Source organism: Coffea arabica, chromosome 2c (assembly GCF_036785885.1).
Source record: "Coffea arabica cultivar ET-39 chromosome 2c, Coffea Arabica ET-39 HiFi, whole genome shotgun sequence".
Lineage (NCBI taxonomy): Eukaryota > Viridiplantae > Streptophyta > Magnoliopsida > Gentianales > Rubiaceae > Coffea > Coffea arabica.
In genome coordinates, this window is record NC_092312.1 from 13,470,860 (window position 1) to 13,493,928 (window position 23,069).

General features: G+C 42.3%; 2 protein-coding genes and 2 non-coding genes across 4 annotated transcripts; all 4 read right to left on the bottom strand.

Moving 5' to 3' along the window:
- Positions 1-2,884: 2,884 nt before the first annotated feature.
- TRNAG-GCC (transfer RNA glycine (anticodon GCC)) lies at positions 2,885-2,955 on the bottom strand. The gene has a single exon. It is a non-coding gene; the product is annotated as a tRNA-Gly (tRNA).
- A 125-nt stretch (positions 2,956-3,080) lies between these two features.
- On the bottom strand, positions 3,081-3,151 carry TRNAG-GCC (transfer RNA glycine (anticodon GCC)). Its single transcript has one exon. It is a non-coding gene; the product is annotated as a tRNA-Gly (tRNA).
- A 564-nt stretch (positions 3,152-3,715) lies between these two features.
- LOC113726149 (transcription factor bHLH30-like) lies at positions 3,716-7,613 on the bottom strand. The gene is made up of 2 exons (XM_027249699.2): positions 6,540-7,613; positions 3,716-4,526 (listed from the first exon to the last, which is right to left on the bottom strand). Exons 1-2 carry the CDS (start codon positions 6,861-6,863, stop codon positions 4,047-4,049), a joined length of 804 nt encoding a protein of 267 aa, XP_027105500.1. The 5' UTR covers positions 6,864-7,613; the 3' UTR covers positions 3,716-4,046.
- Positions 7,614-19,586: 11,973 nt separating this feature from the next.
- On the bottom strand, positions 19,587-21,842 carry LOC113723944 (uncharacterized). The gene has a single exon (XM_027246902.2). The coding sequence runs from the start codon at positions 21,840-21,842 to the stop codon at positions 19,587-19,589; it is 2,256 nt and encodes a 751-aa protein (XP_027102703.1).
- Positions 21,843-23,069: the final 1,227 nt, after the last annotated feature.

Sequence of the window (23,069 nt, forward strand, 5' to 3'; positions counted from 1 at the left end):
CAGTGGAACTGCAATTTGATGGCCTTTCCTATATCTAATGGCTGGTAATTTCCTTCTTGGATTTCCACTAAATCATGCCTTTCTTCCCATTTTCAGCCGTCGGGTCTAATTCTTCCACATGTAGAAATTAGAATAGTTGCCTGCTGGCGTGCCTCATCTACCATATGGTTTGTGGTTGATGATAACACACATGGTACTTGGTGCTTTTTTGAGGTGTACTTCCACAAATAGAAGATTGGCCTAATGGGATATCAGAACAGCCAATTATTAAGGAGTCTTGATCCAATCCCACCTGATCATTGATAATTTTCATTCGTATTTTATTGTCAGAGGTAAATCAAATTAATTTAGTGACGCACAATTATCTATTACTATTCATGGTCTATTGTTATCAAAATACACGATTGTTGGAGGCTATATTGTTTCATAATCCTATTCCAACTTTTTTTTTTCCCTTCATGGTTTTGTGGTCGTTGGGTGGGGAGTTGAGAGAGGGAAAGCCATAAACTAAAGGGACAGTTGAGATCACTAAGAGATAAAAAGGAAAATAAAAAAAAAAAGATGAAGAACTAATAATTAAATAGTTTATAAAGTTTTCTATCATTCCTTTTTTTCCCCCCTTTTGAGGGACTGCAATATCAATCTTCAAGTAGTTTCCCTGTGGGGGGAAATGCTGCTGTACCGTACAAATTTCCAGCGTCGCCAGATAACCCTACATACATATCTTTCCATTGGCAGTTCATTAATCTCATATCTAAAGTTATGACACCAAAATTTTGACACGTAGTGCTAAACCTGAGGAGCAGTTTTTTTTTTTTTTTTGGCAATCGAGTGGAACAATTGATGGTCTAAATTGGACCAAAGGGCCAATATTTGGATTTGCAAATGTTAAAACGAAAATAAAATTTTTCTTTTAACAATTAAAAATTTAAAATGAACGACTCAAATCGAACCAGATCACCTGATGGCGCTCAATCTGAGCTACAAAATGGCAATCGCAGGTGCCCTTGATCCTTAAAGCTACCTATGGTATATATGGTCTGAAAAACGCAATGCTAGCGTATGAAAAGGGAACTCAAATTGGACCCTCCACCAGATACACTAGGCGTAATTGGATGGAAGGAGCCACTTTTGCAATTGAAAATGATGTTTTGTGAATTTTTTCCTATTTGTTGTTAGTGTAAACAATTATTTCTTAAATTTCAATCATTGAAATTCTTTAACCATTGTAGTGGCTAGAAACTTCTTTGTTTACTAGAATTTTGAGTGCATTGATATCGTTATGGTTGGTGGAGAGATAGGGTACATGGACTGCGTTTTATCGTACAAGGGAAAATGTTAGTACTTGATTATGCTATTAGTGCAATCAACTTATGTATTAAATCTCATAAACCCAAACAAAAAAAAAAAAAGCACCGTAAATTACTTTGTTCGAAGAAATAAGTTTAGAACTATCGTGCAAGAACAAAGATTTCATCTTCTAAATACTATGTTAGTGAGCTTGAAATTCTGCATTTAATCTTTGAGGAAAGGGGAAAAAAACTTATTGGAAGACATAAGTTTAAAACTATCATGCAAGAACGAATATTCTATCTTCTACAGACCGTGTTAATGAACTTGAAAAAAAAAAAAGAGAAATAAAGAAAGTGCTAATGCACTAGAAATTACTCGTGTAGCTCCATACTTTTTAATAATTCTCAGTTGAAGAGAAACTCCGAATGTTACAAAGGGAAGAGAAATTGGGAGAGTTTGAAAGTTGGAATAGAGACATGACAATCATGAAAAGCCCTTCAGATTAGACGTCCACAAAACTGGCACAGAGAAGAGGAAAGTATGCAAGATGTCCTCTCAGTTTTCATGCAAATGGATTAGTTGTAGTAGATGATCCACCAGAGTTCGCGTTTGACCTGGACTTTGAAAATCAAAGGTTAGCCCTCCCAAGTTAATGCTATATGACCCAACTGAGAGTTTCTAATACGTGTACTTGCGTTCTCAAAGCCGCGGTGGGTATGTTTAAATAGCAAATTATCCCAAATAATATTTTACTTGTATTATAAATACATTTCTCAATCCACCTTTTTATATTTTCAATCATCTTTTTATCTCACATACATCGCATCATAAAAAGTACTCCAGTAATTATTTTAAATAATACTCTATCTAAACAAACCCAATGGCTCATCTCATACCTCCATGCATGGCGAGTGGCAACCATCTAGGGGTTGATCCCTTTTCCCCGCAAGAGTGCCTTAGGATATATTTTTTAAGTGTAAGCAGGAAGTCTAAATTCGGGAGTTCGGGACCTCTCATTTATATTCTGTACCATCTAATTCATCAAATGCTTTAGGACTTTAAATTTTAAAGCTGTGAAATTTCTATACATTTTAGAATGAAAAATCTAGTAAAAAGAGAGAATAAAGAAAGAAAGAAAGGAGTGCGATTAGGGCTATGATGTATAGAAATGGCTCAATTTCGTTTATTTGTTATGAGGAACACTTTTAAATGTTAATGATTCTTATTGAAATCCGAAAAGTATTATTTGGTGTACTCAAATAAAACAAATACGAGGTGTGAATAACCCATAATTCCTCTCTCTTCATAAATCAAATATTTGAGGGTGCATTTGCAGAATTTATTTTCTTGGAAATTCCTGATAACCGAACTATTTCAGTAAATCAGGATTTGTATAAAAGCTCTAAAAACAATATGAGAGATGGATGATGACTCATAGGTCCAAGATATCAAATTCAGATCTCATACCCAAGTAGTGAGAGTTCATGTCAGTAGGTTCGGAGCCCCTTGCTTCTTGCAAAGGAGAGTAGCAATATAACCCAGCATAGACAAAGAAGAAGAACAAGCCAGAGGCCCGAGGCCCAAAAAGACATGCACCAGCCGGGAATCGAACCCGGGTCTGTACCGTGGCAGGGTACTATTCTACCACTAGACCACTGGTGCTTCATGTGTGGAAGTATCATTAGTGTAGGTTCGGAGCCCCTTGTTTCTTGCAAAAGAGAGCAGAAATATAACCCAGCAAAGACAAAGAAGAAGAATAAGCCAGAGGCCCGAAGCCCAAAAAGACATGCACCAGCCGGGAATCGAACCCGGGTCTGTACCGTGGCAGGGTACTATTCTACCACTAGACCACTGGTGCGTCATGCGAGCAACTGCCTTTCATAAAATGGACAATGTAATAAATTTGTTTCATACTACAATGAATCTCCTATTTTGAAGAAACTTTGATGAAATTAGTTGGTGGCTAAATATAAGTATCTAATATGCAATATTTCTTGAAACTTAGACACGGCTATGATTTTCCTTTAGTTTATTTCTTAATAAAATATTTTATTACAGAGAGTACTTGTAGCCTGTATTATGAATTTGGTTGCAAAACCACAGATTGTTTAGCATTATAGCAGTTTTACTATTTTTTTTTAGTTAAAATTTCACACTTCTTTCGGTGGAACAAACTGATTTTTCTTTTCAGTGCACAGGCAGTTGAACAAGGAAGTGCTGCGCATTAGCATGGAGAAGAAAATGGAGAAAAGAACAGAAGCAAATTGGTTCAAGCAATCCTCTTGTGCAGGAAAGATATGTTTCTTTCTTTCATCCATATTCTCAAATGGAGAAGTTAATCATGATTGTTAATTATCAGTCTTCAGAGGCAAATTAATGATAAAATAAATTCAGGGTTTGATGGAAAGCTAAATACAGGAGGTTTAGTGCAAACCATTATAGTAAACTTCCATTAGCAATTGGTATTTACATCATACACTTGGCAGCAAAAGCAACTCTTCTTCATCCTGTCCTCTTTTACATTTATCTCAAATTATTTCCTTCCGTTTCTTTTCTCTTCCAATTGAGCTGGATCTCACACACTAAGGTGCTGGTGTTGTATATAACAGACCAGCATTATACTACTGACAGACATACATCTTAAGGCTAAAAAAGGTCCTCAAGGTATACTTGTATGTATAGACCATCAGGCCAACATATGCTAGCATGAGCTTAACAGTAATAGTAATAATATCACAGCAGCATTACAACTTTCACGATGATGAGCATGAAGACACAAAGTAAGAAACCCTTTGCCTCTTGTTCGAGTACATTGTTTGTGGCAAACAGTCTGTCGATTCAGCAAACTTATCCAAGATGGAACTCAAAGCCTGGTGGACAGAGTTCACGAGCTGTTTGCGATCCTCGGCACTGCCAATGTCCCCTCTTCTGCTGCTGGTGAAGAATAATACATTCATCAGGCGGCCTCCCAAGGTCGAGATTTCCGACCTCATCAAAGTCAGAGGAAGAGATCCAATTGCCTTCTTCAAATCAGACAGGAGGCCAGGCCTATAATCGCAGCACAGAGATGCCTTGAAATTAAAAGTTCCTTCTACTGATATCTCATCAAGCTGCTCAACTCTAACTTCATCCGAGTCCAGTGGAATACAGAAACTTTCACTAATTTGTGTTGTAGTTTTCTGCAGTTGCTTCACTTGGCTAATAACTTCGGCCAGTAGCGTTGCCTTGTCCATCTGTAAACCAACTATTTAAGTCAGATTTTAGCTAGAAATACTTTTGTATACGAAACAACTACACTTGATGGGACAAATTAGCAGGAACACCAAGAAATGGAATACAAGCACTGCCAATCACAAGCTAACAAGGACCGGATCATTCTTAAATGTAGTGCTTCTATTCTATTGGTACATATCCAGAAGGAATATTCTTGCAATCTCAGCAACCAAAATCGAGTGAACAAGAGATTTGCTTTTTGAGTTCTGGTGTGTTCTCTGAAAAAGCTTAATCTTTCTCATGTATTAACTCTACCAAAATCCTCAATCCTTATCAATTCAACGGTACCCAGATCCTAGAATACAGACATTGAAAACATTACTAGCTTCATCCACACAAGACTACAACTGAAGGGTCCAGATCCTTAAGAATAGCAAGAACCTTCATTGATATGATTCACTTATTTTATTTTTTTTCTAGAGGGTACTTTTGTCCTCAATAGGTGGGGGAATTAGAGATCTAGCTCAGTATCTTGTGGTTATAGCTGACCCTGGCAATAGTACAAAAAATATTGGGTTGCTGTGTTCAGCCAATTCTACGGTGTATTTTTAGTTTATGGTTTTTTTTCAGAATTAAGCCAAGAAATAGTGAAAATATCCAGTTTACATATGTGATTTCACCACATGTTTCAAAATTACAAAAGTCAACTTGTCTTATTAAACAAATACAGAGCATTAAATAAGATTAGCAAGCAGGTAAAAGCTGATTAGTTGGCTTATTTGATGAGCTAATATCTACCGTCTTTCACTTAGTCTAAGCTGTACAAATGGACAAAATTTGGAAGCAGTAAACAAGAGCACGGTAATAGCTCCATACTTCTCTGGACATGATTGAATGAAACAAGTAATTAATAAGTTAGGAAATGAAACAAGTAATTAATAAGTTAGGCGGCTTTATCAAGTCAAAATTTTCAGCTATGAAAGACAATGTGAAAGCTGCTTGTGCATGACAACAGGTTTGAAGCCGTGAAGATGACAATGTTCAGTGATTATTGCCATAATACATTTAACTATCCTTTTATGAAGTCAAAGTAGATGCATGCAAGCCATACAAAAATAAATTAGTCAAGAAACTATGTCACACCAGCTGATATCACCCTAGCAACCAATCAGATACTTGTTTATACTCAGCTGCCTAACTTAAAGTTTGATATTGAAAAACACTATATATTTTTCAGTTAGGCACAACAATATTTAGAGAACTTCTACAGCTTATAAAAGCTGCACATAAGAACTTATCTTCCTGCTAAGGAAAGGCCCTTCCCAGACAGCCCTTGGTAGTTCAAGGCGCTAACAATTTCACAATTCCTTTTCTAAAAAAGATCTGAGGAAAGGAGATAAATTTTGACCACAACCTTGCATAATCTCAAACATCGCTGTCTAACATTTATAAATTCTGGTTAAAGACTGTTATCATCATAATTATTTTTTCTAACTGAGAAGCATGATTAACCAACTAGTTTCATCAAAGTCAACTTTCCCTGCTCTGTATTTGCGGATGTTGTAACAGTTACCAAAACATTACAGGTATGACTGTACTTGCCTATACATTATGGCAGAGAATAAACACCAAATGAAGATGGTATTCAAACTGGATAGGTCATGCTATGATGGATTGGAATTGGGGCATAATGGAAGCACATACACGCATAGAAGTCAGATTTTCCAAACTAAGATTTACGAGAGTCTGCAAATTAACTTCAGATATGACGCCATCAGTTCATGATCTTAACAAACTGATGATAACAATCAAGAACCAGAATCAACTACCAATATCATCGATCTGTGAATATTAAGCAGAGAAAAGATGAACTAAAAAGATCTGACAATAGAATCTTAAACTTCTGATGGTAATATTAACGGAATGCAGACATCACCCAAGCTGCTTATTTCAAAACCAAACGAAAATATCATAAATTAAAGACCAATTGGAACCATTATTCAAAAGTATATCGCGAAAGAACCGGTGCTAACCTTTTCATTAGGAGGGACAAGGCCACGAAGCGTTGCCAGATGAGCGTTAATCCTCTCTCTTCTCCGCCTTTCTGCCTCACTGTGGCTTTTCAAAGCTGCGATAGTTTTAGCTTCCGATGCCTCACCTTTCTTCCCTACTCTCCCACAGGACTTCACTAACTCCCCTCTCTCACCATCCAACACCAAGGATTGTGATCCCGACATAGACTTACTTCCCAAATTCCCACCAATCCCACCTATATCTCCTGGAAACTGATCAAACTGCCTTCCACAATCTTCACCAATAGTACTTCTTTTAACTGGAGCTTCAGAATACAAGCTCATGCTCTAAAGTCTACTCCCAGCACAAGCACTAGATGGGCGTATATGCTTGTGAAATATATAATTTCTGCCTCAAAAAACCAGAACTTTGAGCTATTTGGTTCAAGAAACGCACAAGAAACTACACAAACAAGTGTGTGCTAATATATGATTTCAACAGCAAGGCCTTATTTTGATCAAATTCCAAGATTCAGTTTTTGGAATTCCAACAAAAAGAACAAATATCAATCTTTTCTTCTACAACAAGAAGAATTGTATATCACTAGCATCGACTTCTCATCTATTCACCAACCCTTTTGGATTTCACCTCCTAACAACACAAAGTTACAACAATTGTGTGTTCTTGTGTGTGTTTTTGGGTGATTGACGTACTAAAACTAATATCTAAGGATCAAGGCCAGGAGGGCGAGTGGCAGGAGCAAACCAGAGAGAAAGCACTCGGGAGAAGCTGCAGCAGCTGGTAGTTGAGCCTGAACCTGAGTCCAATGTTAAAATCATAACTTCCATCTAGGAGAAAGAAGAAGACAAATTTGTGGGGGGCTGAGTTTTGGGGTAAAATAGATAATATATCAGCAGCAAGGAAACATCCACATTTTCTTCTTTATGATCTTGAATTGGAGCATTTCGATGAACTTTTTTGTTTGAATGTTTATGACCCAGTTGAGAGAATCGATGAAAATACAAAGAAAAGAATCCAAAACCAACAAACTCAACCCAGAATTTTCTATCCAAAGTAGAGTATACCACGTGTATATGAAGAGACAAATCCAACGGATTTGTAGTCTACTTCGTAGAAGTAGTTTGCTTGTGGAGAGTTGGGAAAAGGGTAATTTATAGATGGTGAAGGTCAGAGCGGTTGTTTTATTTGTGTTACGGATTCAGGCTGGGCAAAAAGTCAATGTAGGTGAATAAAATATTTTTTACGTACATTTAATATAATAATATAATATAATGTACACAAAAAAAATATAATACGTATAATAATCGAACAAAAAAGGCATAAGAAAATTGTATTGTCTCCACTCCCTTAAACCCAACTCGATTAGTCGAGATATTAATTAAAGAGTACGAGATCATTAGTTTAACTTTCAAATTTTCATCCCTCTTTTTCTTAAAAGGCTTTAGAGTTGCCTTTTTATCCAAAAATAGAAAAATGAATTCTTGACAAAAGATTAATTTTTTTTCAATTTTGACTTGTCAAATATTTGTTTAGGTGATAGGTTCTAAGTCTGTACATATATATGAGGGTAAAAGAAAAGGAAGAAGGTTTTCAAATTGGAATACAAGTTATGTTTCATGTATTAATGCTGCATATGTAAAATATTGCCACACGATTAAGGTGATGATTGGTTAAAAGAAAAAGAAAAAGAAAAAAAAAGGTAAAAGATGTGAGAAAATAAACAAATTCTTTTTTTTAAGTTGAAAGTTTTGAATCGAGAATTTTTTATTTATAATTCTTTTCACTTTACCACGCAATCTAGTCCTCCTCCCCAAAAAGTGTGAGCCACGGTTGGCTTTAAAAGTTAAAACTCCTTCAATAGCTTTCAAGAATTGAAAAATAGATCATTGTCTTCATTAAGCAGCTTATATTCACGTACATTATTAAAACATGAGTAAATTTTATATACATCGACGGTGTATACATTATTACGATTGGATATACGATACATATGTAAAATTTGATGTTTAAATTCAAATTCGAATTATATGTCATGCATTTAATATTGAAAGTATACACACTATTGGTATATAGAAGATTAATAGTGATGGTCATAATTCTATTAAAATGATAAGATAATTTTAGAAATTTCTCCTGAAATTTCTAACAAATTTATTGAGCACTCTTGAAGCTTCAAAATGTACACTAACCTCCCCTGTCCCTTTAAATTATAATACCAGATTTGACATTATAATGAAATCCCTAGTTTGGTATTCTTACATCAAGAATGAGTCTTAGAATTTTTTTTTTCTTTTTTCCTTCTTACTATCATTACCAAATGTCGAACTAGTTACCATTCTTGACAAAGTTAATTTAAATGGCATCCAATGCTTTGTTGGATATACTCAAAAATTTCAAATTATAACCCCTTTTTAATTTAAAAAGCCTTCTAATAATGATGTTAGGCTATGAGACTAGGTGGTGAGAAGAAGAGTTAAATTTGGGGACGGAACCAACGGTACAACCAATTTCTAAGTACGGATGGCAATATATAAATAGTTTTTCAGCCCTGAGGTCATGGCGAGACACATAGCTGAGACTCGTTATTTTGCTGTTATGTTTGTATATTTTTTCTTTGTTAAATATAGTAGTTATGTGTGTGAGTATATGTTTTTTCCTAATTACACAGATAAACATGACCTTGAAATCAGGTTATCTAACATCCTTAATATAGCATTAATCAGTGAGTAATGCCTAAAATTAGGTAGAACTAAAAGGCATATGGCTATTCATGTAATGTGTAGACTTGCTTATTAGTCACGTTACTTCTCTAAGATAAGCAATTTGATAATTTCCATTTTTTTTGACAATTTCTATTTGCTAGTACTTCACATTTAATAATCTGATAGATGAAAGAAATAAAGAAAGACAATTATAAAATGGGTTTGTCATTTTCTTTTGTTTGCTAGACTTGAATTAGCATTCAAACATATTTAAAAATATTTTCAAACCAACGTAAAATTGAATTAATCTTTTTTGTATATTCAGTGACTTTTTTGTTTTACATTAATAGTTCTAGATTCATGACACATAATTTTTATTCAACTCTAGCCCACCATGACCTCGGTTTATATATACTACCATTTCTCCTAATCAAGATTTCATATTGGATCCTATTCTTTTCGTTGCAATTTAAATGATTGTTTGATTGATAAATTAAAAGTGTTCAAGAATGGAGGGAGCAATAATGATTTATTTGGACAAGACATCATCTATTGAAAATAAGCCACAGACTCTCAATATTGAGCAACTTTAACTTGCAAGAGTGAATATATATTTTTTTTTATTTTTCTTTCTTTCTTCCCTTTTTTGGCTGTCTATCTCTTTGTTTTTTTTTTTTTGTGTGGAGATTTTGATGATTTTGGTTTTGATAATTTGTATAGGAAGCAACACTTTATGTGGTGAGTACGAAGAGCATGGAAAAAATTCTTTGAATTTTCACTAAGATAATGGCTTAGATACACACAATATCTAACGATTTCTTGAGTTTAAAAATTTTCTTTTCTACTTTCTAGGTTCTTTGGATTTATAATTCTTACTTATTTGATGATTCTTTCTGTTACTTGGTTGATGATTTTTTTTCGGTAATCTGTATCATAAGCTGCAAAATTATTGGTTATTTTGTGTTCTTAAATCATGTCCTAAAATAGGTTAGTTTTTCTTTTTCTTTTTTTTTTAATAAAAATGGTATTCAAAATCAAAAGATAGTTGGAATCTTTAAGTGGTGAATTCCAAATCAACTTGTGTTTAAGGATAGGTTAGAATAAAATGCTAAGAAATAACCGGTGGAACTATTCTACAAATGGGATAATAAACTCGTGTTTAAGGTTAGAAAATACATATTTATTAAATCATTTTTTCATGCTCAAAAGAAAAAAGTTGAGCCTACTGTAAAAGTTCAAAAACTATAATCCATTTCTTTTAATGAAGAAAGTTTATCCTTTTGCAAAAAAAAAAAAAAATGTTTACATGGGGATCCTTTTATATATTTTTTTTTATTTTTTTGCAAAACTGAAGGACTCTCTTACCATTTTAACTCAAAAAACAATCAGGCAATAGCTTGCAGTAGAGTCCAAGGTTCCCTTGAACTCTGGCCCCGTTTGGAACCTGAGTTTTTTGGATGTTTGTCTAAAATTTTACTATAGTGTACTGTAGAAATTTTTGGAAAATTTTTTTAAGATGAAAAACTTTTTTTTTCTTTTTTTCTTTCTTTCCTTTTTCTTTTCTTTCCTCTCTTCTTTTTCTTCTTCTTCCTTTCTCCTCCCCCTTCCCTCCCCCATTACCTCTGCCTTCCCAGCAGCCATGGTCCTACCATTTTTTTTTCTTTTCTTTTTTTCCTCTTTCTTTTTCTTTTTCTTTCTTTCCTTTTTCTTTTCTTTCCTCTCTTCTTCTTCTTCTTCTTCTTCTTCTGCTTCCTTTCCCCTCCCTCTTCCCTCCCCGGTCACCTCTGCCTCATTGAAGAACCAGCAGCCATGGTCCCAAATTTTTTTTTCTTTTTCTCTTCCCCTCTTCTCCCTCTCTGCTCCTCTCTCCCCCTCTATTCCCCTTCACCTTCCCCCTCTCCCTCCCGAAACCAGAGAATCAGCAGCCATGGCATGCACAAAATTTTTTTCTTTTGCTTTTTCTTTCCCCCTCTTCTCCATCTCTCTCTCTCTCCCTCTCCTTCCCTTCCCTCTCCCCCTTTGCCTAATCCGGTCGCGCGACCAGATTGTAGCCAGTCGTGGTACCAGACCGCATCTGCGATCTGGTTGCGCGACCAGATCGTAGCTAGGGGAAGGGGGTGGGTGGCCAAGGAGGGAGAGAGGGAAGGGAATGAGAGGGGGAAGGGGAGAGAGAAAGGGAGAAAGGAAGGAATAAAAAAAAGGAAGGCCGGCGTCGAAAATGGCGGCGAAGGTGGTGGCCGGCGATGAAGGTGTGGTGGATCGGGGTGGGGGAGAAAGAAGAAGAAAAGATGAAGTTTTTTGTGTATTAGATATTTTGAAGTGTGTAGATTAAAAAATTTGATAAGTTTTTTTGGGTTTCTGTAATTAAAGTTGTTAAAAAACTAGTAGCAAACAAACTTGTCAAAAAATTTGGGTTCCAAACAGGGCCTCTATTCGTGTGGCTGCGATCATTGGTGGGATAGGCAAAAGACCAAAACACCACCAAAAATCAGCCGAAAGATCAAAATACCCCTCAATTGCAAACTTGTTTCTGTCCAAGAACAAAACATGGAGAATAGTGAATTTCCAGCTCGCTTCCACCCAACACCAAAAGACCACAACACCCTTGAGGTTCACAAAAATCACAGCATAACCGGACCATCGACACTGTTCACAAGCGATTCCCTCTTTATATATGTAAGATATATATATATATATATACACACACACATACACACATTATGTAGATAGGAAGAGTCATCTTTTGGTGTCATCCATTTGTTAAAAATATATTAACTTTCTTTAAACAACAAAATAGGAAAACAAATATGTCTTCGTAATAATCACACATATCGGTGTGCCAAAGTCACTAATGATGGATTAATTAGCTACGCAATCAGGTAATTTAAAAAGTTTTCAACTCTAATATGAGCATTAAAGAATTATTCGACATTAACTTTCAACTTATCAACCGCATCAACTACCGTGACGTTATGACCCCGATTTTGTTTAGGCGCAAATTTTTGATACAAGGATTGTGATTTTTTATGCGATTGACATGAAGGGAAATTAAGAAGACGAGTGATATATTTATTTCTTTTTTCTTTTATGACCTCGTGGTGGCCCAAACTACATTTTCATCCCTCTGACTTTGATCATTTTTTCAATCGTGCCCTCGCAATTCTTGTTTTTGTCTCCGGCATTAATGACTAGTATCATGCATATGCTTGAGAAAGTAATCCCTTAGAACCTGCAAATCAATTATTGAAGAACCAATTGCCAAACAAGTCTTGGAGATATCAAATTGAGATGAAACTAAATAGCAAAGGACCAAGATGCAATGCAACTTCCCTATTGTATTTTATTAGACACCGTTGCAAAGCTCTGATTTTGGTTGTTGGAGGAAGCTGATTTTGGAAAGAGGAGAAGAGGATAGCCTCTTGAAACTTTGAAGGATCCGTAGGTTGTAATAAGAGTCCAAAATTTGTTTTGTCTCAAGTTACAAATTCAATCTTTTGCAGAGGAAGGAATAGATTACAAGAAAAAAAAAAAAGGAATAAAAATTACAAGAATACTACAACAAATAGCTATAAGAGTTGAACCCTAATATAGTATCTTGATGTTGGCCAAGTTTACCACCTGTAATTATTGTTATGTTTGTGCAAGAACCATTTTTCTCGACCTTGATTTAGTACAATAATTTGTCTGCTCAATAAAAAAGTAGTTTGTATATATGATTATTACTTTGTATTTTATTTAGAGTAAATTTTATATACACTGTTAGTGTATACACTATTATAATTGATTGGATAGATGACACGTGAATAAATTTTGGATTTCAAATTCAAAATCTGCACATATGACATATATCTAATGATGATAGTGTGTTGTGTATACTAACAGTGTATGTAAGATTAATTCTTTTATTTATACATTCCTTGTTATTCTGCTCTTTGATTGAGCTTAAAGGTCAAACATTAATTGAGGTACTAATTAATCATTTGAGTAAAAGGAATCAATTACGCACCTCGTGAATCATGATCTTTTCTGGTTTATACCTTTGATTTTGTACTTTTTTTTTCAAAAAATTTTCTAATTGCATTATTCTTTAAAAATTCAGGATCTTAACAGTTCCAAACTGGGCTCACGGTCGCAGAACGGAACATGCAATGCCGTATGAAGAGGTGATTTTTGGCCCTGCTGAAGTGATGTCCACGGACTGGAATAGGATTCCGGACTGGACGGTCACCGTGGCTGAGTCACCTGCTAGAATTGTGAAAGGGGTCTGAATCCCCCGGTGTAACTCCGAAACTTAAGTCAGTTCGGCAGTATATTAGTAAGAAAGTAATGGGAAGATGGTAGTATGGTGTTACCAGAAATTGATCATCCCCTTTCCTGGTAGATACGGTGGGTATTTGTAGGGGACGGATAGGAGAGAGAGAGAATGGCTGCACGGTACCCAAAGATCTGGGATAGTCAGTGCATCCGGTGGACTTGACCGGTCTCTATGAGAGGACGTGATGGGACATTCTGTCAGGTTCAGGCGGCGTGTCAGAGCAGTCCTCAGTCAGGTGTCAGGTGCGTCAGAGGTCACATCCCTCCTTTCCATAATTGAATATTATACGAAGTTCACCTCGGGGATACGACTTGGACCTCGTAGCCGAGGTGGACAATGGATGCTGATCGCCTCGGGAGACGTATGAACGAGGTGGTACTTTAGGGAAGGTCAGAGAACCAGGTCTCGGGCGATTCGAGCCTAAATGTCCCTCCTCACTAAGCCCCCCAAACTTTGGGAAGGGCGGGATCGGCATTTGCCGAGGTCGTCGCTTCCCGAGGCTGACAAACGTGTATGACACGGATCACAGACAGGTCATGACTGCGCGGATGGGACTGAGTGAAACTGAAGGGACGGCTGTCAGACGCGTTGGCAGACGAACAGTCCTCCCATTAATGAGGAGAGAGGGTGCCGTCTCTTGGGTTTCACCCTGGTGGCCTATAAATAGGGGTCTCTTTTCACCGTTTTACTTTTCACTAAAAATCAAGAATCACCCCAGAACTCTGTTTCTTTCTCTTTTCACTTCGGCAACCTTTCTAAACCACATCTACTTCGGCATCTTCTTCAAGTCGCAGACTCTAAGTAAGTTAACTTCTTCCTCCTCTGATACAATGGCTAGAACAGCTCGTACACACAAAGAGACAGTAAGGCCCGACTTTACCGAGGCGGAGAGGCCCGACCCCTCCGAGGAAAGAACGGCGTCTGACGTCGGAGAACAGGGTGCAGAGGCGTCTCACCGAACCGTAACTCCAGAAGAGCAGGCCGAGGAGATCGAAGTCGATCCAGAGGTCCTGTATAATGATGACCTCCGGACTGAGGTCCCTAGGGACGAGGGTGTTCAAGAACCGTCCACTCCTCCGAACGTGGCGACGCTCAACTACGGTCAGATGCCGACCTTCAACAGTGCCGTGGGACAAGCCGAAGTCGCCGAGGTGATCCGCAGATACCCCTGGAGGAAGGACTACAACATCTATGTACCACAACTGCATCAGTCCGCCGCCCTGCCACCAAAGAATAGGGTGACCATCTATGTGGACCAACTGGAGGCCGGGCTCAGAGTGCCCACAACGAGGTTTCTTCGAGATTGCTTGAGGTACTGGGGGGTGAGAATCACTCAACTCACCCCTAATGCCATTCGGGTCCTCGTCGGCTTCCAGTTACTCTGCCGACATCAGGAGATAGAACCCACAGTCAACCTCTTCCGCCGCTGTTACTCACTCAAAAACAGCGAAAGTGAAAAGGGATGGTTCTACTTCGGGAATAAAGTTCCGAAGCTGGTGGTTGATGCTCCGAGCTCAATAAAGGAGTGGAAGATGAATTTCATCTTCATCCCGGCTGAGGACTTCCCCCGGGGGTTCTGGTGGAGGCCACCCACCTCGATAAAGGAGGTATCTCCGGGCAAGCTGGAAGAACGCAACTTCCAGAAGTTAACGGAGTCGGGGCTCAGGATCAACTGCTGGGATTTTCCCGAAGTGATTCTAGTAGAAGGCGGGCTCAGCCGAGCCTTGATCAGTTTGGATCATCCCGTCCTCCTCTCCTTTAGGTTTCACATACCTTGTATTTTTTCATTTCCCTCTTTTAGTTTATCTTTCTTGAATTCTAATTAACTCTCCTTCATGCTATGCAGTGACGAAAATTTCTGACCTGATCACCTCGGGGAACGTCGAGGCGGCGAAGAGGCCACCCAAGAAGCGCAAAGACGCCATTAGGTCCTCCCCCAGGCCTTCTAAGAAGTCCACCGCGGGGACAAGCGACCGCGAGCCTACCGTAGTGATCGTGGGCGAGGGCTCACACACCTCGGCCACTCCCGGAGGCTCCCGCGCCTCGGCCATCCCAGTGGGGGTACCTATCCGGGGGGTCACGATAGCCACTCCACCCCGGGGCCAAGGCGTGACCACGTTCCCGGATAACCCCGTCACAGGGGTCTCTTTGTTTAACCTCCACCATGTACCCTCCAAAGCGGTCGAGGAGGACAAGAGGCACCCCGGATCGCACTGGTGTCCGGAGTGAGATATTAATGTCAACGACCGGTGCAAGAACCCCCTGGTTGCTCAGGAGCTCGTGGTGCACTCGGTGTTGCCTCGAGATAGCATTTATGCCAGGAAGCTCACTCCGGGTGAGCTAATGCAAAGTGTTTCGGTCTCCTGGGCCTCCACCACGGCATTCTTTGCTGAAATGATTCAACGCTACGGGCGGTTTATGGAAACCTTCGAGCCACCCGCCGAGCTCCAGAAGAAGATTGCCGACCTGGAAGGAAAGCTAAGGGCAACCGAGCTGGAGCGCGACAAGGCCGAGGCGGCGAGGAAGAAGGCTGAAGTCGCGAATAACTCCTTGATCACCGCCCTTGATGAGGGAAGAAGAAAAAGAGCCCAAGAGGAGCAGTCGACCCAGGAGGCATAAACCAGGCGGGGGTGACTGCCGTGGTATCCTTCCGTAGCTCAGAATCCTTCACGCGCGATCTCGGGGAGCTGACTCGGCCGAGCTTCATGTTAGGCTACACTTCGGCCGTCAATGATGCAACACCCTTCCTTTACTCTGAACAACTGGAGTCCTTTCAAAACGCTCCGCACTATAATGAGGATGCCAAGGAGCTGTGCGACCGCATGGCTGAGGGCATCCAAGTTGGCCGAGACCTAGCCGAGGTCCGGGTCGAGTTCAATAAATGGCTCCAGGAATTTGAGCTAGACGGTGATGATATTGAAGGCGGCCAGGTCGGCGGAGGAGTTGAGGGAGGACAAGATACCGAGACAGGAGGCCAGACCATGGGGGGTCAGAATGCTGGGGTAGGGAGTGCTTAGGAGCACTCTCTTTTTGTAATCAAGGGCCGAGGTCATGACTAACCTCGGCCTTTTGCTCTTCACAATTTAAATACAATTTGCCTTCATGTTTTTTCTTTTTAACTGAGTTCAGTTTTCTTCCTTTGACTACTGCTTTGTCCCCTTATTTCTCATTTGTGATAAGACAAGAATAAGTGAAAAATAACTTGAAGAACTAAAATTTGAGAGCACGTACCTTTAAAGGGTAATATAACTTAAGGTTTTCAGCATGCCAAGTCCGGGGCACTCGAGAACCATCTCGGTAAGCTAATTTACAATATCTATTTTGGCTGGACTCAACAACACGGTAGGATCCTTCCCACTTGGGAGTTAGTTTACCCTGAGGTTCAGCTCGGCTAACTGAATTCTTCCGGAGAACAAGGCCTCCCGGATTGAATCGCAAGTGTTTGACCCGTGCGTTGTAGTAGCTAGTTAGGATATTTTTATAAGTAGCAACTTTGGCCGCGGCCATATCACGCTTCTCCTCGGCGAGGTCGAGATCAACTCGCCGTTCCTTTTCATTGGCCTCGGCAGTATATGCGGCCATACGTGGGCTTGGTGTGATGAACTCGGTTGGGACAACAGCTTCAGACCCGTAGGTTAAGAAAAACAGGGTTTCTTGAGTGGCTGACCTCGGCGTAGCTCGGTAGGACCACAACACACTGGGGAGCTCTTCCATCCACGATGATCCAGCCCGGTGGAGCCTGGTCTTGAGTCCATGGAGGAGGGTTCGGTTGAAATTTTCGACTTGTCCATTTGCTTGAGGGTGTCCAACCGAGGTAAATTGTTGCTTAATCCCCAAGTTTTCAGACCATGTCTTGAAAGGATTATTTGCGAACTGCCTGCCATTATCCGAGATGATCACCCGGGGCAGGTCGAAACGACACACCACGTTCTTCCAAAAGAATTTTTGAACCGCAGCTCTAGTGATGCTTCTCAGGGGCTCAGCCTCAACCCATTTGGTGAAATAGTCCACTGCTACCACCACGTAAGCATGGTTGCCTAGAGCCCTGGGGAATGGACCGATTATATCAGTTCCCCATTGCTCGAATGGCCACGGAGAGGTGATGGGTATCATGAGGTTGGTCGGCTGGTAGTGCTCAGGAGCGTGATACTGGCAGGAAGGGCAACAAAGTACCATGATCTGGGCATCTACCCTCATGGTGGGCCAGAAGTACCCGAGCAGCAAAGCTTTCTTCACAAGTATCGTGAAACCGACGTGAACGCCACAGAGTCCCTCATGAATGTCTTGAAGGATTCTCTCGCCTTCCTCCGGGGTGATACATCGCAGCCAGGGGTCGAGGTAAGACCTCTTGTAGAGAAGGCCTTGTCGGAGGGTGTACCGAGTTGCTTTTCGTTGAAACTTCCGTGCTTCAGCTTGGTCCTCAGGGAGCTCTCCATGGCTGAGAAATCGAGTTAAGGGCCCCATCCAGGTGTCCCCGGAATAGATGGGGTACACGACCTCTCCTTCATACCCCGGCTCGACTAAGACTTCTACGAGAACCGTCTTATTTAGGTCGGCAAAAGAAGTGGAGGCGAGCCGGGAGAGAGCGTCGGCCCTCCGGTTCTGTGACTGTGGTATCCTTTGGATTTCGAAAGACTCGAAGTGTGTCACTAGCTGGAGGATCTTAGAGAGATAGCGATGCATCACTTCGTCTCTGGCCTCGTATTCGCCTAATATTTGGCACATGATGAGTTGGGAGTCGCTATACACCAAAATGTGTGAAGCCCCGAGCTTGCGAGCTAATTGCAGGCCAGCTATAACAGTCTCGTATTCGGCTTCATTGTTGGAGGCAGCGAAGTCAAATCTCAGGGCGTACGAGCACACATCTCCTTGAGGGTCTTCGAGGAGCAGGCCTGCTCCACTACCCTCACTGTTAGATCACCCATCTACGTGTAGAATCCATTGCTGGAGCCCAGCGATGGCCACTTCAACTGTCACCGGGGTGGTAGCTGGGATGGGCTCTTTTACCTCGTCAAAGGTGAGTTCGGCTAAAAAGTTCGCAAGAGCCTAGGCCTTAATGGCTGTGCGAGATTCATAAGAGAGGTCATACTCCCCCAGTTCAATGGCCCATTTGGTGAGACGTCCCGAAGCCTCAGGTCGTGTCAGGATCTGCGGGAGTGGTTGATCAGTCCTTAAACAGATGTGGTGAGCTAAAAAGTAGGGTTTGAGTCTGCGGGCTGCATGGATCAGGGCCAGCACAAGTTTCTCCGCTTGTGTGTACCTCGTCTCTGGACCTCGGAGGACTCGGCTAACGTAGTAAACAGGCATCTGGACTCCTTCCTCTCTTATCAGCACGACACTCACGGCTTCGACCGCGACAGAAAGGTATAGAATCAATTTGTCCCCTGGACGAGGTGAGGTGAGCGTTGGGAGATGGTGAAGGTAATCCTTCAACTGTTCAAACGCCTGTTGACACTCTTCAGTCCAGGAGAAGTGGTCAGCTTTTTTCAATACTTTGAAAAATGGCAGGGCTTTGGAGGCTGACTGCGATAGGAACCGGTTCAGGGCGGCCAATCGCCCCGTCAACCTCTGAACATCGCAGACGCACCGAGGTGGGGACATCTCCTGGATGGCTCGCACCTTATCCGGGTTCGCTTCTATACCTCGTCTTGAGACGAGGTAGCCCAAGAATTTTCCCGAGGTCACCCCAAAGACGCATTTCTTGGGGTTCAGCATCATTCGCGTCTTTCGGAGAATATCAAGGACTTCTTTCAGGTCGGCCAGAAAAGCGGAGGTCATCTGACTTTTGAGGAGGATATCATCTACATAGGTCTCAACATTCCGGCCGATCTGAGACTTGAATGCTTGGTTGACTAAGCGTTGGTAAGTGGCTCCGGCATTTTTCAGCCCGGAGGGCATGGTAGTGTAACAGTACGTGCCGCGGTCAGTGTAGAAGGCCGTCTTCTCCTGGTCTTCTTGGCTCATACCAATTTGGTGATAACCTTTGAATGCATCCAGGAAACAGAGGATCTCATATCCTATTGCCGAGTCTACCAAGGTATCAACCTTGGGCAGTGGGTAACAGTTCTTGGGGCAGGTCTTGTTGAGGTCGGTGAAGTCGACACACATCCTCCAAGCCCCCGTATCCTTCTTGACCATGACCGGGTTGGACACCCAGGTTGGGTATTGGACTTCCCGAATGATTTTAGCGGGTAAGAGTTTGTCCACTTCCTCACCGACAGCTCGGCTGCGCTCAGGGCGAGGTGCCTTCTCTTCTGTTTGACCGGACGGGTTTGGGGGTCGACGTTCAGCTCATGCATCATGAGATGGTACGGGACTCCTTGGACCTCTTCGGCGGCCCAAGCAAAGACGACCCGGTATTCTCTGAGAAGGTCCACCATACCTCTTCGGACTGGATCGGGCAATCTGGTGCCAACGCGAACTGTCTGATCAGGTTTCGTGGGGTCCAGGGGAAGCTCTTCCACCTCATCCCCAGTCTCCAGCCTCGGGACCTTCTCAGCTCGCTGAGGATCAATGCTATCTATTGAGAGGATATTTGACCTCTTCTCGGGTCTCGTTCCGGAGGTTGATGGGGAGGCCGCTTGTACAGTGGCGAGGTAACACTCCCGGGCAGCGCAGACGTCGCTACTGACCTCGACCACTCCTGCGGGAGTAGGAAACTTAAAGCTTAGGTGGTAGGTAGAGTACACTGCCCGCAGAGCATTAAGAGTGGGTCGCCCCAAGAGCAAGTTGTACGGGGAGTCGGCCTTAACCACCACAAAGTTCACTGGGATAGTTCGGCAGCGGGGATGGTGCCCCACGGTCACCGTCAGGGTCACCATTCCCTCGGGGTGGACAACGTGCCCTCCGAACCCTACAAGAGGGGTTCTCACTGGGGTCATGTGCTCTCTAACCAGTTTAAGACTCTCAAAAGTGCGGAGGTACATGACGTCAACTGAACTTCCCGGATCTATGTAGACCTTTTTCACAATGTAGTTGTTGGTGAGGACTTCAATCACCAAGGTTTCATGACTGCTGGAGGCAGTTAGGACGGGATCACTGGGTCCGTAGGTGATCACCTCGGACAGGCGAGAACACGACTCGGCTTGATCCGGGTTGGCCTGCCTATAGGTCCTCTTCCGGGAGTTCTGACTATCCCCTCCCGTCGGACCTCCGGCAATGGTGTTAATGACTCTGACGATGTTCGGCCCATATCCCAACCCATGTCCTGCAGATCCGTCTGGGGGAGGCCTTTTCGTCTCCCTGGGATCCTCATGAGGTCGGCAACTGCTTCTGGAGGTCCGCCGCTCATCTCGGCGTTGGTCACCTCGTCTGTCACGCCGGTTTTCGTCACGTTGGTGGCCTCCACCTTGGCGGATGAACTGTTTTAAGTGCCCCCGTCTAATGAGGTTCTCGATCTCCCTCTTGAGATCGTTGCAATCCTCAGTCTCGTGACCGATGTCACGGTGATACAAGCAGTAGAGGTTCGAGTTCCTTTTGTCTCTGCTTCCAAGCATCCTCGGTGGGGCCTTTCCGAGGTTGTTTTGTTCCATCACGGACAACATGTGAGATCGGGTAGTATTCAAAGGAGTCAATTCGGACTCGGGAATAGGTGACTTCCCCTTGGATATCCTGTCGAACACGCTGCGGCGGTCTCGGCCAGGATTTCGGAAGCCACTTCCCGACCCTGCTTCAGTTCGGCCAGCGTCTTTTCTCTTTCTGAGATCAGCCCTTGGACGGGTGGCTTGGACCTCTTTCTTCATGCGGTGGAGGTCTTCGGCCTGTATGCCCTTTTCGATCTTCAACCACAATTCATGCAGTGTGCGGGGGTATTTCTTATGGATTCTCGTATTAAACTCCCCGGCAACGAGTCCATGGGTGAAGGCAGCGAGGGTTACCTGTTCATTGGGGTCAGGTATCTGAACGCTTTCCTCGTGAAACTTCCGGATGTACGACCGGAGTGACTCTCCCCGGTTCTGCTGCACAGTGAGCAGGTAAGCCGAGGTCTTGGTCGTAGGTCGGGAGGAGACAAATCGGTGGAGAAACTTTTCCACTAATTCACCCAGGGTTGAGATGCTCCTAGGTTCTAGAGCCCAGAACCATTTTTGAGCAGTTCCTCGGAGGAATACTGGAAAGGTTCGGCATATGACAGGGTCTGGGATGCAGTATAGGCGGAAGGCCGAGATGAAGGCATGGATGTGGTCTTCGGGGTCACCTCGGCCATCATAAGATTGTACTGCGGGGAGTTTAAAATTGGGAGGAAGCATTTCCTCGTTTATATCATCTGTAAACGGTGGAGCCCTCATGCAGTCCACCCCGGGTATTCCCAAGGGCCGAGGTTCTTCCTAGGGTCGTCACCCCAGGAGCCCTCGAGAGAACGCCTTGGTCAGGGAGGCTACCTTAGAGGTGGTCTTGGAAAATGCTCGCTTTGAGGCACTTCGGTTTAAGCGCCTCCCATCTGACTCTTCTTCAGATGAATCCTCAGGGGACCCATCTAACTTCCTTTTAGAGGATTCGGCCTTTTGTTTGTCTTGTCTCTTAAGGTATCTCCCCAATTCTTCAAAGATATTGGGGTTCTCAGTCACAAACTCGGCCATACGGGTTATGGCTTCTTCGTTTGCAGGCTGAGTCCTTGGGGACTCCTGCCCTTCAGGAATATTTTCTTGTTGAGTTGCATTGCTTTGCTCGGCCTCGATAGTGAGAGCTTTTCTGCTCTTAGAACGCGCATGTTTCATATTCTAATGTCTTCGCGTTTCCCACAGACGGCGCCAATTGAAGATGTGATTTTTGGCCCTGCTGAAGTGATGTCCACGGACTGGAATAGGATTCCGGACTGGACGGTCACCGTGGCTGAGTCACCTGCTAGAATTGTGAAAGGGGTCTGAATCCTCCGGTGTAACTCCGAAACTTAAGTCAGTTCGGCAGTATATTAGTAAGAAAGTAATGGGAAGATGGTAGTATGGTGTTACCAGAAATTGATTATCCACTTTCCTGGTAGATACGGTGGGTATTTATAGGGGACGGATAGGAGAGAGAGAGAATGCCTGCACGGGTACCCAAAGATCTGGGATAGTCAGTGCATCCGGTGGACTTGACCGGTCTCTATGAGAGGACGTGATGGGACATTCTGTCAGGTTCAGGCGACGTGTCAGAGCAGTCCTCAGTCAGGTGTCAGGTGCGTCAGAAGTCACATCCCTCATTTCCATAATTGAATATCATACGAAGTTCACCTCGGGGATACGACCTGGACCTCGTAGCCGAGGTGGACAATGGATGCTGATCGCCTCGGGAGACGTATGACTGAGGTGGTACTTCAGGGAAGGTCAGAGAACCAGACCTCGGCCGATCCGAGCCTAAATGTCTCTCCTCACCGTACCAACTGCTATAACAAATAAACAAAATGTTATCAACCTAATCAAGTATGGACCTTTTGCATATGATTATTCTACTACTTTACATTAAAATGTAGGCAAAAACTTGGATAGACCTGATCTCGAAAATGATTATTCTATTACTTTACGTTAAAAATGAAG